The sequence below is a fragment of the Marmota marmota genome, unplaced genomic scaffold, assembly GCF_001458135.2.
Source record: "Marmota marmota marmota unplaced genomic scaffold, marMar, whole genome shotgun sequence".
NCBI lineage: Eukaryota > Metazoa > Chordata > Mammalia > Rodentia > Sciuridae > Marmota > Marmota marmota.
Genome location: NW_026000068.1, coordinates 24,388,326 through 24,403,649, shown reverse-complemented (window position 1 = coordinate 24,403,649; position 15,324 = coordinate 24,388,326). Strand labels below are relative to the sequence as shown.

The 15,324-nt window shown below is 34.2% G+C and overlaps 1 protein-coding gene across 1 annotated transcript in view; it reads left to right on the top strand.

Moving 5' to 3' along the window:
• The window catches only part of Pigk (phosphatidylinositol glycan anchor biosynthesis class K), a 129,653-nt gene that overhangs the window by 10,518 nt on the left and 103,811 nt on the right, over nucleotides 1-15,324 (top strand). Inside the window, exon 3 of the mRNA XM_015490529.2 lies at nucleotides 1,156-1,247. Coding sequence (XP_015346015.1) covers nucleotides 1,156-1,247 — 92 coding nt within the window. The remainder of the gene's footprint in view (nucleotides 1-1,155; nucleotides 1,248-15,324) is intronic.

The following is a 15,324-nucleotide window of genomic DNA, read 5'->3' as shown; positions in this document are numbered from 1 at the left end:
GGTAATATCGCCATTTTGATGATGTTAGTTCTGCCTATCCATGAACAGGGTATATTTTTCCATCTTCTAAGATCTTCTTCTATTTCTCTCTTTAGGGTTCTGTAGTTTTCATTGTATTGATTTGTTTTTTTTAAAGAATGGCTGAAATCGAGTGAGCAAGTTTGAATTTCATTGTCCATTTTTAATGCTTTTGATATGAAATGCTTGTTCTTATCCTTTCCTCTTTTTAAAAATTAGTTTGTTCATTTTTTCTTAATAAATTATAATTGAGAAAATTATACCTTATAATTTTGAGTTTTTCATTTGCTAGGATTTTAATGGTATTTTTGACATATGGAGTTTTATATTTTTATGTGATCAAAATTGTTGTCTTTTCCTTATTGGATTCTAGGATGAAAATTCACTTTAATTAAAAGATATCATATAGTTCCTTTTTATTTGACAGAGGCAAGAACATTTATATTATTCTCAAAATTGTCATTATATATAGTATAAGCACAAGAAGGAGTGTGCTCACTTGGATACGCTATTAACTGACCCTAGTCTCTGTTTACCTCCTATATAATGGATTCTCAAGACACTAACTCTTGAGTTATAGTGTACGATTTTGCTAGAACCATTGATATCGTTTTTAGTTAATCTTTTTTTAAGTGTTGGATTATTTCTTATTTTCTAATAGTTCATTGGGCTTATTATGTATTATGTATATTTAAAACTGCTTTGTATAGGATGTTTTAGTCTTATCCTCAATGTCTCACAAATAAGGAAGCAATCAAGAGTGAAACAAATATATAACCTAAAGTAGCTAATTTTCTCTATTCTGTGAAGAGGTTAAGGGCATTTTCTTTGATTCTAAACAATTTAATCTTTTACAAATAGGGATCTTATAGAATTGCAGAAATTGAGTGTAACTATGTTGGTTCAATATTTGATTAAATTCCTTGAAGATTTTTTCTCTTAAACTGAATGGTCTTTTTGTATTTGTTATGGTATGAAAGGCCTATCTTTAGAGAAATGGTTTATTGACTGTTTCTTGTTTCTAAGCCTGATATTCTTTCTTCAGGCATTTCTATGTCATACCTAAAGAAAAATAATTCTGTAAATCCATGGCTTACTTCGACTCATAAAAATCATATATTTGTTTTAATACTTTAGGTGTGTACATCCCGATTCTGGTTTAATTATCGACATGTTGCAAATACTCTTTCTGTTTACAGAAGTGTCAAGAGGCTAGGTATTCCTGACAGGTAAGAAGTCTTAATTAATTCTGAACTTCAGTGAAGATAACCCTTAGATGACTGTTACTATACTTTGTGTTTCTTTTGAAAGAGGTAAAGAAACCTTATTTGAATTGTTTTTGTTCTTGTTAGAACAAACCTTTATGTGTAAAGCAGATGTTACTTAAGATATTAATGACATATTACATAGAAGAACAATCAAAATACAGCTTAAAAATTAGATAAAGTACAATTATTTAGTGTTATATATTTACTAAATGCTTAGGATTTTTAATTGCAGGTAACAGGGCAATTCTGACTGATTTAGGAGAAAAGGGACTGTTGATAATATATTGATTAGTTCAAAACCTGGGAAGGCCGTAACCTTAAAAAGTCAGAAACAAGAAAGACTAGATAGCAGAAAAGACATAGCTAGAAATCTTGACATAAAACCAGTCTTGTGACAAACAGTGTGGCTGCAAATTGAGGAAGGCTAGAATTGACTACAGCATGGCTGCTCCTTTTGCCTTTGGAAACTTAATGTTGATGCTGCCTCCTTCTACCAGAATCCAACCTTTTCTGTTCCAACTTTGTGCTATCTCCAGATTTTACTGGGTAAGATAAGAAGAGTAACTGGTAGGAGTATGTGGCATTGTTGGTTTTTATGGGCTGTCTCTTCTATGAAGATTAATAAAGTGGGGGCATTTCCAAGTTACAGGGAGGGAGTTCAGATACTAGGCAGTACCCCACACCTCCACCGGGATCATGTCCTCTCCATTTCGTTTACCTTTGGTAAATTTGTTTTTGATGGTAACAAAGCAGTGATAACAAGAAACTGTAGTCAATTGAGTTATTTATTTGATTTATTTAGTACCTGTGTAGAAAGAGCTTTTGTAGTGAGATTGAATTTGAAATTTGGCTTAAGATGATTTTGATTACATCACTTCACATACTAAGCCTATTTTCTCATCTTTTACCTGGTGCTGATAGTTCCTTCTTTGCAGAATTCAAGTTCTTGCTATAAAAAAAAATGGAGGTATGAATAAAATGCTGCTGGAGCAGAAGGCAAGTAGTATATGACTCAGGAAACGAAGCTATACTACATTCTGTGTAAACAGATCATTTAATCCCAAAAAACCAACAAAACTATAATTTGATTCTTGTGATTCATCTGGAAGTTAAGGCAACTAGTCTTAAGTTTGGAAACTTAAAAAATTAAAACTTTTAAAAATTACATTAAATTAAGTCTGAGAAAGAGGTTGATTTGTTGTATCACATATACCGGTATAATTCTTGTCATGGATGGCTTTTGACAGAGCATAGCTTTAATTTTTACCTGATCTGCTAAATTTATTTTACTCATACAATTTGTGACTCTTATAAAAGCATTTCCTGACTCCCTTATTTGCTTCTACAGGTGTAAATGTTTATTTTAACATGGGTATTCTAAGTATTTTATGTCTTCCTCATTAGGTTGTAAACTCTGAAGGGAACAAGAACTGTGTTTCTTTTCCTCTGTGCTAGAGATCAGACTCAGGGTCTTGGACACACTAGGCAGGCTACACTTGCAGTCCCCAAGGATTGTGTTTTATTTCATTTTGTATTTCTAGCATCTACTATAGGGTCTAATACACAGGTAAGTGCTCAACAGAAGTTACATAAAAAATATATGACTTTGAAACATTTTATCACTTATACATAGCAAACACAAGCTTTCATTTTAAAATTAAAAATACTTATATTCCTTAAATTGTATTAGTTTGGTTTTCAGAAAATGTTTATCTGATATTAATGACATTAATAAAGGGCTGGGGTTGTGGCTCAGTGCTGGAACACTCGCCTCGCACATGTGAGGCACTGGGTTTGAACCTCAGCACCACATAAAAATAATATAGAGGTATTGTGTCCAACTACAACTAAAAGATAAAAAAAGACATTAATAAATATGTTGTCAGAATTTTACATTATTATTTGAAAATATTTACTCAGGGAAAAGAGATATTAATAGTGTCATTGGGCAATGAGTCCCATGGTTCTTATCTTCCCAAAAGAAAGATTTCTGTTGAGAGACACAAATAGAAAAAGCAAAGGGTTTATTTAGCCAAAAGGAAGTATGCTCCAGAGAGCATGGAGTAGGCAGTTTTATGAGAGGGATAGCTTCCTATGTTTTGAGTTGTGGGCTTTTATGGCCTTCTTGGGCTCTTCCCATCCCAAGGATTATTTATTTGGGATGGTTATAGCCTTCCTGCCTAAGTTTAATGTGCCTGCTCCTGAACTTGGCCATTTTGGCAGTTTCCCAAGGTTAGAGTATATTCATTTTCTTCAGATGGACAGGGAGCTATCTGACTGTAAGGAGCTGGTACTTGGGCAGTGTAATGGCAAGCTGAGTGCCATGGGGTGGAGCCTGAATTTCCTTTCCCTATCTCCCTTGCTCAAGTCTGTCTAGCTACCTATCTAACAAAAGTTCTGTGGGTAAGTGAAAATACCTACTTGTAAAACCCTCATAAGTACTTTATAGCTTGACTATAATAATATCTAAGTTCCATGCAGGAATTGTGTTCTTCCACATGGTGCCCACATTTGTTTTCTGTAACCATACCCAGTGCTTGGAGATTTTGTTTTTATTTGTCCGATTTTAGCTTCCTGAAATGTTTCATTGTATTTAGTTAATTTTTCTGCTCTCAAATAATTGTTTTGACTGAAATCCTGGTTTAGCTACCTCAAGTGTGCTTACTATGATTAAGATAAGAGAAAAAGGGCGTTAAGCAGAGAATAGGTTCTAAAATCTGTATGTGAAGCAAAAATTGAGCCAAAATACCTCAGAAAAACTTTTTAAATAGCATATAAATTATAGTATAAGTATTGTGTTTTATAAAGTATAACAGCCAGTTTTTCCTCCAGTGTTTGAATAGATTACTATTTTTATTTTGAGCACTGGATAAAGTGGTTTACTTATGAGTAGGGCTGTGTTATATGAAAAATATACATATCTTTAACTCTAGAATTAAGGTGCTCATGCTGTGAAAGAGACATGAGCTTTGAGGCTGGTTTAGGGAACAGATTTATAGCGCCCATCTCATGTACAACCAGAAGAATGGGAAATTATACTCCATATATGTATAATATGTCAATATACATTCTATCATGAGTACTATCATGAATAACTAATAATAAAAAAAGGCTTTCAGGCTGCATTTCTTCTGGAGATAATTTTAATTTTACATGTTTACTCTGGGAAATAAATGCATTTTAGTAGTCGGTTCAGAGAGATTTTAAAAACTTTTTTGTTTAACAGCTTAGGGAATGAAATTTAAAATATGTACATAATTTTTCTGAAAACATGATTTAACTCTACTTCGAGTTGGGGGATATGAGTTTATATAATTATCACTGTTTGATGACTTGTCTATTTCTATCATTAACTCTGATAGCTTTTCTTAACCTACCTAACACTATTTTTTTTCCATATTTCATACTTAAATCATTATACAAGACTAATTTTCCTAATTTAAACTTTTAATTCTTCATTTCCCTTTATTTTGAAACTATTAGTCTTTACAGAATAAGGTTTAATTTTTTTTTCCTGCTATCCAAAAATATTTTTACAATCTCATTCCAAATCTAACACTCAGATCATTTCAATTGCCTAGGCTTCAGCCAATTCCTACTTGTCAGTGCTTGTATTAGCCTATTTAATTGCCTTAACTAGTCTTTCACCTACAATTTTTTCCTTCTTCCCTCCTTTCTGGTTTTCTGATGTCTGTATTCAATCCATGAATTTCCTAAAACTTTCTTGGTCCTTCTTGCATAAGTAATTTTTTATTTATATATATCTTGTATGGCATTTTTCTCAAATATGTCGATCTGTTTTCTTGAAGACAGGATGTAATACAGTTTTTACATTCTTTAGGATGCATTCTTTGCTATATTGTGCAGAATTTAGTGAATGAATGCATAGTGTACTAGAGACTCTTAGCTAATTGGAACCTCATTAGTCTAGACTGGAAAGGAAACATTTATCAATACTGTTTATGTTCTTATGTTTCTCAAATCCCACAGAGCTTAAAGTGCTCTGTAGTCAATTTCATAAACTATTCTATAACTCTTATTTTAGGAATCCATGGGAAGGACAGTTTCACTAGGACATTTCAAACTGGTTTCTTTTACCAGATAGAAGTTCATAAGAGTCTTGCCTAAGCAAGTTAACTTCAACCTTATTTATTCCCTACCTTGCTGCCACTTAAGTTTCCACTGGATGCACTTTTTCCTTTTCATCCCTTGTCCCATTTAACATTTTTCATAAGTGTAGGAGCTATGTAGACAGTCTAGTGATTTCTAGTAATGTTTCTGTAAGTTGAAAAAGAAAAAAAATCACTATTTGCCTGTTATTATTGTTGATTTTTAAATCATACTGGTAATATGAATTAACTGTTGTTCTTTAGCTGCTGTGGATTTGGCCTTTTCTAAGGTACAGCATTAATAAGATATTTTAGCACTCTTATAGTATGATTTCTTTGTTTCTTTTTTTTCTTTCTGGTACCAGGGATTAAACCTGGGGGCGCTAAACCACTGAGCCACATCCTCAGACCTTTTTACAATTTTATTTTGAGACAGGGTCTCATGAAGTTGCTCAGGGCTTCACTAATTTGCGGAGGCTGGCTTTGAACTTAGAATCCTCCCGCCTCAGTCTCCCAAGTTGCTGGGATTACAGGGTGTGCACCTCTGAGCCCAGCATGTAATTTCTTATTATAATAGTGTGGAGAAGGGCATTGCTATTATGGATGTTTGTAAATGCTTGTGGCTTTCTCTCCAATAAGGACAGTCAAAACGGATCTCTATTTCTGGCTTCCTTCCCATTTCCTGCAATACACATTTACTACCCACCATAATTCAGAGACCATGTCAGAGATTTTATAATGAATTATTTAGTGTATTCTTTGAAATCTTTATAATAGCCTTTTCCTAATGTAGATATTAAAAAAAATGGTGGCTTAGGGTGATTAAATGACTTGCTTAAGATTCATTAAATATATGTTACAGAGCAAGGGCCTGCTGCTGAGCTGAGGCAGCTGTGTTGGTCTTTGGTTACTGGTTCTTGCAGTCATACCAGAAAGATTTAAGACATGTTGCCCAGAGTAGTGGACATGAATTATGAGAAGGAATAATAAAGTGGAAAAAGGGGGACACTCTTAAGGGAGAGAGTGGGTCCTAGAGAGGAGAAGGATGGCATGTCCCTCTTGGCTACCAGTTTTATTGGGGGTCCCTGGGAAGTTTCCAAAGAATTCAACCCAGGTCCACCTCTTGACTTTTGACTAATAGTAGGATTATGTCAGACTTTTCAAGTCCTCACTGTGTATGGTAAAGATCCAAGGCAATTCTGGGTCACTAGCTCACTCTGACTGTTCTAATTGAAACTTTTTCTTAACCAGTTTTATGATTAGGGGACTTTTTTCCTAATTATCTTTTTCGGGTTTTGGAATCTGCTCTGTGTAAAGGTCACAGCTGGGGGTGTATAGGGGAATGAGGGATGGACAGGTAATTTGTGTTCTTATTGGTAGGGAAGAGGCTTTCAGGCTGCATTTCTCCTGGAGATAACAGGTTGTTTACTGAGGAATGTAACATATCCTATGGGCTTAAGCTAGGTAGGGCTGCAGGTAAATTGCTTTTTAGAAGAGAGTATGCAGGTTCATCATAGTGGGCCTAGTTGATAGAATTATTCCTTTAACTTCATGTTCGTACCACTCATATCTATGTTACCTATCAATAGCATTGAGAAAAAACTAGAGTGAGAATTTGAATTCAGGTCTAACTTTATAGACAGAACATTTCTATTATAATCACATATCTCTTCCTTAAGAAATTATAGTAATTAATATTTATAGAACATTCACAATTACAGAATTCTTTTAATATACATTATTTCATTTTATTTTTATGACAATATATAGATATTAGTATAATTAAACATATTCAGAATTTAAATACCTAATTAATCCAAAGTTGAATTAGAGAAAGGGGAATGAAAGGAAGGGAGGAGGAATGGGAATACGAAAGGTAGTAGAATGAATTGGGCATTATTTTCCTATATGCATATATGAATACATGTCCAGTGTAATTCCACATCATGTACAACCAGAAGAATGGGAAATTATACTCCATATACGTATAATATGTCAATATACATTCTATCATGAATACTATCATGAATAATAATAACAAATTTAAAAAGATACCTAATTAAATTCTAAAAGGCATATCTACATGTTGGATATAGTAACTGGGGGTTGTGAAAATTAAGTAAATATGAGGAATTCCTCCCTAATTTTCTTATTTTTCCATAGTTTTTACTGTTGTATAAATCTTCATTATTTCATGCTTATGTACTTCATGCTGCATTTCAGCATGCTTTGTAGCTATAGTACAGGATGAGCATCCCTAATCTGAAAATCTGAAATGTTCCAAATTCTGAAATTTTTTGAGCATTGATACTTCAAAGAGGAAAATTCCACATCTGACCTCACATGATAATGTTCCTGGAGTCCTAAGTCAGAGACCAACTCTCAGGACATCTAACAATTTACGTCCTGCCACTGGCCTCACAATCCAGAGAAGGTGATGGTGAAGAGCATGAAAGGAACTTGAATTAGTGTAGCTATACTGGGAAGACAAAATGCCCATGTTCTTAGTTCTGTCTTCCAGTGGCTAATGATGACTAAGGTTTTGTGGAAAGGATAATGAGGGCCAGAGTTGGGAGTTTTTCATAGCTGGAGGCTTTTCATATGTGCCAACGCTAGTGATCTTGATCACATGTGGTTGGATTCATCATTGTCTCAGATTGAACAGGTGGGTACTTACCCACAATAAGAAAGTTGCTGTTGCCTGGGGAGTAGCTTTGACTCCTCACAAGATGTATATCCATCCAATCTCATTCCTGGAATCCAGGGTGACTCAGACCAAAGAAGGACGATGAAAAGTGGAGGGAGAGATACCAATCCTTTAATCTTGCTTTTAGCCACCCATTGAACATTTGTAAGCAAAAGTGAAGAGTCTAAGTCTATGTTACAGTAGGTTGCAGTCAAAATGCAAACACAAAATGCAGGTGATGTGTGTAAGGTGTATATGAAACATAAATAATTTTGGGAGTTTAGATTCTTTCTCCTCTCCAAGATAGCTCATTATATATACATATAATGAGTCCAGGTTGAGTATCCCTGGGCCCAAGTATTTCAGATAGGGATATTCAACCTGAACATGCTTTTGTATTTCAGCAGCTTTATAGCTGTTTATTCCTTCCTCTAGTGTCTTTTCCCTTCCAACTCATCCTACACACAGCTGTTATAATCTTTCTCATACTGCTTTCATTCTTTTACTCCCACGATCAAGAGCCTGTAGTGAATCTCTGTTGTCTTTCTAACAAATCCATAATTTCCATCTAGCTCTTCATCATTATTGCTTTGTAATTGCAACACACTATGTTCAATTTGTTGGTCTCTTGTGACATTTTAAACTATATAATATTTGGTAATTCACATTTTTTTGGACCATTTATCCTTCCTACCTAGGGCACTTATAGAGTCTTCTCTGGGCTCCTTTCCTATCTGTATATCTTAATTTTGTTTCACTGTGTAGAACCTTCATAAAATAATCTGTATAGAGAGGTATTTTCTGACTGGTATTTTTTTAAATGACTAATTTTTTAAAAAAGTTTATTCTAATTTGTTATATATGACAGCAGAATACATTTCAATTCATATTATACATATAGAGCACAATTTTTCATGTCTCTGGTTGTACACAAAGTAGAGTCATGCCATTTGTTTCTTTATACATGTACTTAGGGTAATAATTTCCATCTCATTTCACCATCTTTCCTATCCCCATACCTTCTCCCTTCCCCTCCCTCTGCTTTGCCCTATCTAAAGTTCCTCCATTCCTACTAGACATTCCCTCCATCCCCATCATGAATCAGCATCCTCATCTCAAAGAAAACATTCGACCTTGGATTTTTTGGGATTGACTTACTTCACTTAGCATAATATTTTCCAGCTCCATCCATTTACCTGCAAATGCCATGATTTTATTCTCTTTTAATGCTGAGTAATATTCCATTGTGTTTATATACCACATTTTTTTAATCCATTTATCTGCTGGAGTCCGTCTAGGTTGGTTTCACAATTTAGCTATTGTGAATTGTGCGGCTATGAACATTGATGTGGCTGTGTCCCTGTAGTATGCTGTTTTTAAGTCCTTTGGGTATAAAGCAAGGAATGGGATATTTGGGTCAAGTTGTGGTTCCATTCCAAGTTTTCCAAGGAATCTCCATACTGCTTTCCATAGTGACTACACCAATTTGCAGTCCCTTCAGCAATGTATGAGTGTGCCTTTTTCCCCACATCCTCACCAACACTTGTTGTTGTTTGTATTCTTAATAGCTGGTTTGCATTTCTCTAATTGCTAGAGATGTTGAACATTTTTCATATATTTGTTGATTAATTGTATATTATCTTCTGAGAAGTGTCTGTTCAGTTCCTTTTATTGTTCAGGCCCATTTATTGATTGGGTTATTATTATTGTTTTTTAGTATTTATTTTTTAGTTGTAGTTGGACACATACCTTTATTTTATTTATTTTTATGTGGTGCTGAGGATTGAACCCAGGGCTGTGCATGTGCTAGGAAGCGCTCTGCTGCTGAGCCACAACCACAACCCTGGATTATTTGTTTTTTTGGTGTTAAGATTTTTGAGTTCTTTATATATCCTAGAGATTAGTGCTCTGTCTGATGTGTGGGGGGCACAAATTTGCTCCCATTCTGTAGCCTCTCTATTCACCTCACTGATTGTTTCTTTTGCTGAGAAGAAACGTTTTAGTTTGAGTCCATCCCATTTATTGATTCTTGATTTTATTTCTTGTGCTATAGGAGTCTTGTTAAGGTAGTTGGGGCCTAATCTGACATGATGGAGGTTTGGGCCTACTTTTTCTTCTATTAGGCGCAGGGTCTCTGGTCCAATTCCTAGGTCCTTGATCCACTTTGAGTTGAGTTTTGTGCATAGTGAGAGATAGGGGTTTAATTTCATTTTATTGCATATGCATTTCCAGTTTTCTCAGCACCATTTGTTGAAGAGGCTATCTTTTCTCCAATATATGTTTTTGGTGCCTTTGTCTAATATGAAATAACTGTATTTATGTGGGTTTGTCTCTGTGTCTTCTATTCTGTACCATTGGTCTACAAGTCTATTTTGGCGCCAACACCATACTGTTTTTTGTTAGTGTTGCTCTGTAGTATAGTTTAATGTTTGGTATAGTAATGCCTCCTGCTTCACTCTTCTTCCTAAGGATTGCTTTGGCTATTCTGGGTCTCTTATTTTTCCAGATGAATTTCATGATTGCCTTTTCTATTTCTGTGAGGAATGTCAGTGGGATTTTGATTGGGGTTGCATTAAATCTGTATAGTGCTTTTGGTAGTATGGTCATTTTGACAATGTTAATTCTGCCTACCCAAGAACAAGGCGGATCTTTCTTTCCATCTTCTAAGGTCTTCTTTAATTTATTTCTTTAGCATTCTGTAGTTTTCATTGTAGAGGTCTTTTACCTCTTTTGTTGATTCCTAAATATTTTATTTTATTTTTTTTAGGCTATTGTAAATGAGATGGTTTTCCTAATTTCTCTTTCAGAGGATTTGAATTGACTGATTTTTCAAGTTATTACAATTAGTTTGTAGAATTTTAAAATAATTTATAAGTAGCCTAAAAATTTTATTCTATAGCTAATTTTATAGTTTTCAAATATATTGATAATCATATATTTATGTTTTTGCCTCATTTATAATGAACAAAAGGATTGGAGCTGTATGAATATATTTTGAAAATAATTTGCAACATACTAACATTGTCAAGATAGTTTTAAGTCATGCCTTTGAATGTTCTTTCTCTTGTCTCCTGTCACTTACCAACAGTTTTTTCTCATATACTCCTTAAAAATACAAATAATAGTGTTTGAATATGGATTCTTATATATTCTGAACAATCTGTCCTTTTAGTCTCATGTTGGCAGATGATCTGTCTGACACTCCACATGATGTTGTGGGTGGAGAAGTGTATATCTTGGGTAGGGAAACATTTGGTATGGTTTGAAAATGGAAATGTGCTTTAAGGAGAATAGTGACAAAATAAAAGAACATTTTGGCGACTACCTTTAAGCTCTTTTATTTAGTTTATAAGTAGCAACAATTTATAAGACTTAAGAAGACCTTGAAGGGGTTTTATGGAGCATAGAAGAAATTTATTTATTAGTAAATAGACAAGAAGGTCTTGGGTTGAAGAATAGAGAAATGCTACACTATTTTCATACCTGGTAATCTGATTTTCTTGACTTTATTCTTACCAATGGACTTTTCTTGGGTCTTGTTCTTCTGCATTGTTTTTTTTTTTTTTTGGGGGGGGAGGGGTGAGGTGCTGGAGATGGAACCCAGCACCTCCTAATTCCTAGGTAAACATTCTACCATTAAGCTGTACCCCCAGCACTTCCACATTAATTTTAGAATCAGCATGCCAGGTTCTTAAAAAACCCTGTTGGGATTTTGATTTGTATTGTCATGGGTTTGTATATGAATTTAGAGAGAAGTGGCTTTCTTGGGTATTAAATCTTTTCATTTATGAATAAAATATATCTCCATTTAATTATGTCTTTTATAGTATCCAATAAAGCTTTGAAATTTTTAATTTTTTTCCCATAAACCTTCGTAGAATTTTTTAGTTATCTTTTTTGTTGTTGTTAATATTGTAAATAATACCTTTCTCTGAATACCCACAATACATTTTCTAACTTCTCTTGCTATGCATGCAGTTAACATTGTTCTAGCAACTTATTGAGCCTAATTATTTTTTATAACATGACTATAAATTCATTTTTGATAGCTATGAAATGTGTAAACAATGATAGTTTTCTTCCTTTCACATCTTTGTACCTGTAAAAAAAATTTTTTTTTAAACTTAAAGGTCAAATGTGAAAAATTTGGCATAAAAATTGTCTTCAAAACTTCAAAATTAATAGCTCAAAAATCCATTATTTTACGCATGAGAAAATGTGTACTTGAGAAATAAAGTGATGTTTAGAGTCAAAAATGGCATAGTAGCAGATCTAATACTAGAATGAGTGTAGCAATGATATTATACTATGTTGCCCAATTCAGTATAAATAAATGAAATAATAAAAATAAAGGATAAATGAAAGCAATTAATTTAAAATAAAAATAAATGTTGATATCACTTATGAAGTTGCTGTTCATATGATAATATTCTTGATTTATTGTTATAAATAATAGTCTAATCACTTTACTGAAATTAACGATAGCCTATCTTCATAGCTTTCTCTTATAAGTTTTCTGTAGAGCTACCCATTTATTTCAGCTTGAGGATAGCTGAGCAAATTATTTTTATTTTCACTGTGGTATTCCCCCATAAAGTAAACCTATTGGCATTTGACATCCAGTATTTAGGTTAGAACATGCAGTAACTCGCTTTCCTGAGTATTTGTAATGCCCTTGTTAAATAACTTTCTTTAAGGGCTGGGGATGTGGCTCAAGCGGTAGCGCGCTCGCCTGGCATGCGTGCGGCCCGGGTTTGATCCTCAGCACCACATACAAACAAAGATGTTGTGTCCGTCGAGAACTAAAAAAAAAAAATAAATATTAAAAAATTCTCTCTCTCTCTCTCTCCCTCTCTCTCTCTCTTTAAAAAAAATAACTTTCTTTAATGATTTTTTTTTTTTAAATAAACTATAACCCAGTTTAAAATTCAGGAGCTTTCAAGGATTATGTAAACTTAAGGATACCACAACTTAGATAAGAGGGAGTTAACATAGTGTTTAAGAGTATAGGTTTTAGTGTCAGAGACTTTAAGTAATTGTTCTGTTTTTGAGCTAGGCCAAACCAGAAAGAGATGGGCAAAAATGATGACTTAAGTGGCTTTTGCTTCAGGTTGTTATCAGACTAACAGGGAAGCAACACATAGAATATATGAGATAAAAATATTAGTGAGTAGCTTACAGTTTACTTTTAAAAAATTCTCTAGTTTCTCACTGGGGTGATCTCAAAATTTAGCAGTTGGCACAGCCTGTAGAGAGTGAGAAGTCAGAAAGGTCAGATTAATCCAGAACAGTCACTCAGAATTCTACCTGCTATCACATAAAGCAATCTTTGCTGTGCCTGAGATTCATACTTACATGTTTTACTTCTTACTGCATCACCAGCTGTTCAGTAAATTTGAAAATGGCCTGAGACAGTCAAAAAAAATGAGTTTTTTCATCTTGGACAAGTTCATCTCTCACAGCCTTAGTTCTCTTATGTATAAGATGGGAGACAGAAAAGTGCCTAAATGGGGTTAATATTGTTGGTTGGCTGACTCAACAGTAATTTCCAGCTTCTTTTCTCCTTACTTTATTATAGTTTTTTGAATCAGCCTGTCTCATATTCTAATTACTTTGATTACATAGGCCTAGCATTTACTAATTGGGCATTAATTTAGTGATGTGAAATATTAGTTTATTACTATAAGGATATTAATATAAAAAAGGTCATAAATGATGGAGGTTTATAAATTTAGCCATTTTCAGTGATGGGTTACCTGTGTGTAGATGAGACAGAAATGTAGGCCTATTAGTTGTGAATGGAGAAATAGTAAATAAGTCATATTAGTGGAAAAACCTTGAAGTCTGTAATGTTTCATAGACTATGGAATGTTTATGTCTAACACTACTTTTGAATGTTTGATGCCCTCTTTTCTATTCTTTTTTTCCTTTCCCTAGTGCTGGGGATTAAACCTAGGACCTTACAGGTACTGGGCAAGTACTCTACCACTGAGCTACATCTCAGCCCAAGCCTCATTCTTGAATTTCCACAAAACTGTAAAAATTGTGTGCCTTTTAAATAGCTATTCTACTTCTTTTTAATTGCAGCAATGGGGATGGAAGCCAGAGGTATGCTTTACTATAGACTGGGCTATATCCCTAGCCCTTTTAATAATTTTTTGAAAAAATTTGAGACAGGGTCTTGCTAAGTTGGCAAGACTGGCCTCGAATTTGTAATCTTTTTGCCTCAGCCTCTCAAGTAGTTAGAATTACATACCTGCACCACTGGGCCTGGATGATAGTTATCCTTCTTACTTGAACTAGTTTTAGTAATTCCTTGCAATTGAAGAGCCTAACTAGAGTACATATTAAGGTATAGTAAAGAGGTTACAAAAAGTCCTTTTCATTAGAATTTGACGTTTGTTTTCTTTTGACTTCTGACTTTGTCCCTTTGGAAATGTGATAAAGACATTTCCAAAGGAAATGTTTATGGTAAAGTTGTGTAAATTAAATAACTGTAACTGGTCTGGGATAAATAAATGATAAAATACTTTAGGAGAAATATATCTTTGGGCCTCTCTGAGTGTGATGATTCTTTTAACTGGACTTGTTCCTTTTAGGAACTCTGAAAACTTTTTCTATGGAGTTATCATATAGACTATCAACAATAGTGGGCCATGAATCTTTTAAGCTAAAGTGGGTATTCTGCCTATCCAATGTAAGTCTTATTCCTCTAGTTGTCTCCTGAAGAACTGAATAGAATAGCTTGGGAGGATCTCTCTCTCTCTCTCTCTCTCTCTCTCGCTCTCTCGCTCTCCCTCTCGCTCTCTGTTTACCTTGCACCCCACTGTCTCCCACGTACACACTCCTGTATGTGCATACACACAGACATATGCATGTGTGTACACACAAATGCACGGGTACTTCGCTGTCAATTACAGCCTTTGACTTGAAAGAGAAAGTAAGTCCTGGACAGTTGTCCCTGTTGAGAACCTTTGCTATTTATAACACATTTGCCAGTGTGTGTAATTTTAACTGTAGTGGGGATACATGATAGAGTTAGAGAAAGAGTTAGGAGAGTAAATTATAGCCCCCCCAAAAGGAATTTAGTGCTTGGGTGGTGGCAGTGGGAGTGACTTCAGAATAAGTCAGACCCAATTTGACATTTCACCATGGAAAGTGGTGATAATAACACATATTTTTAAGTAAGTTCTGAGGACATTTAATGGAGAATTGATAGAATGTTCTTTCTCATTATTATATC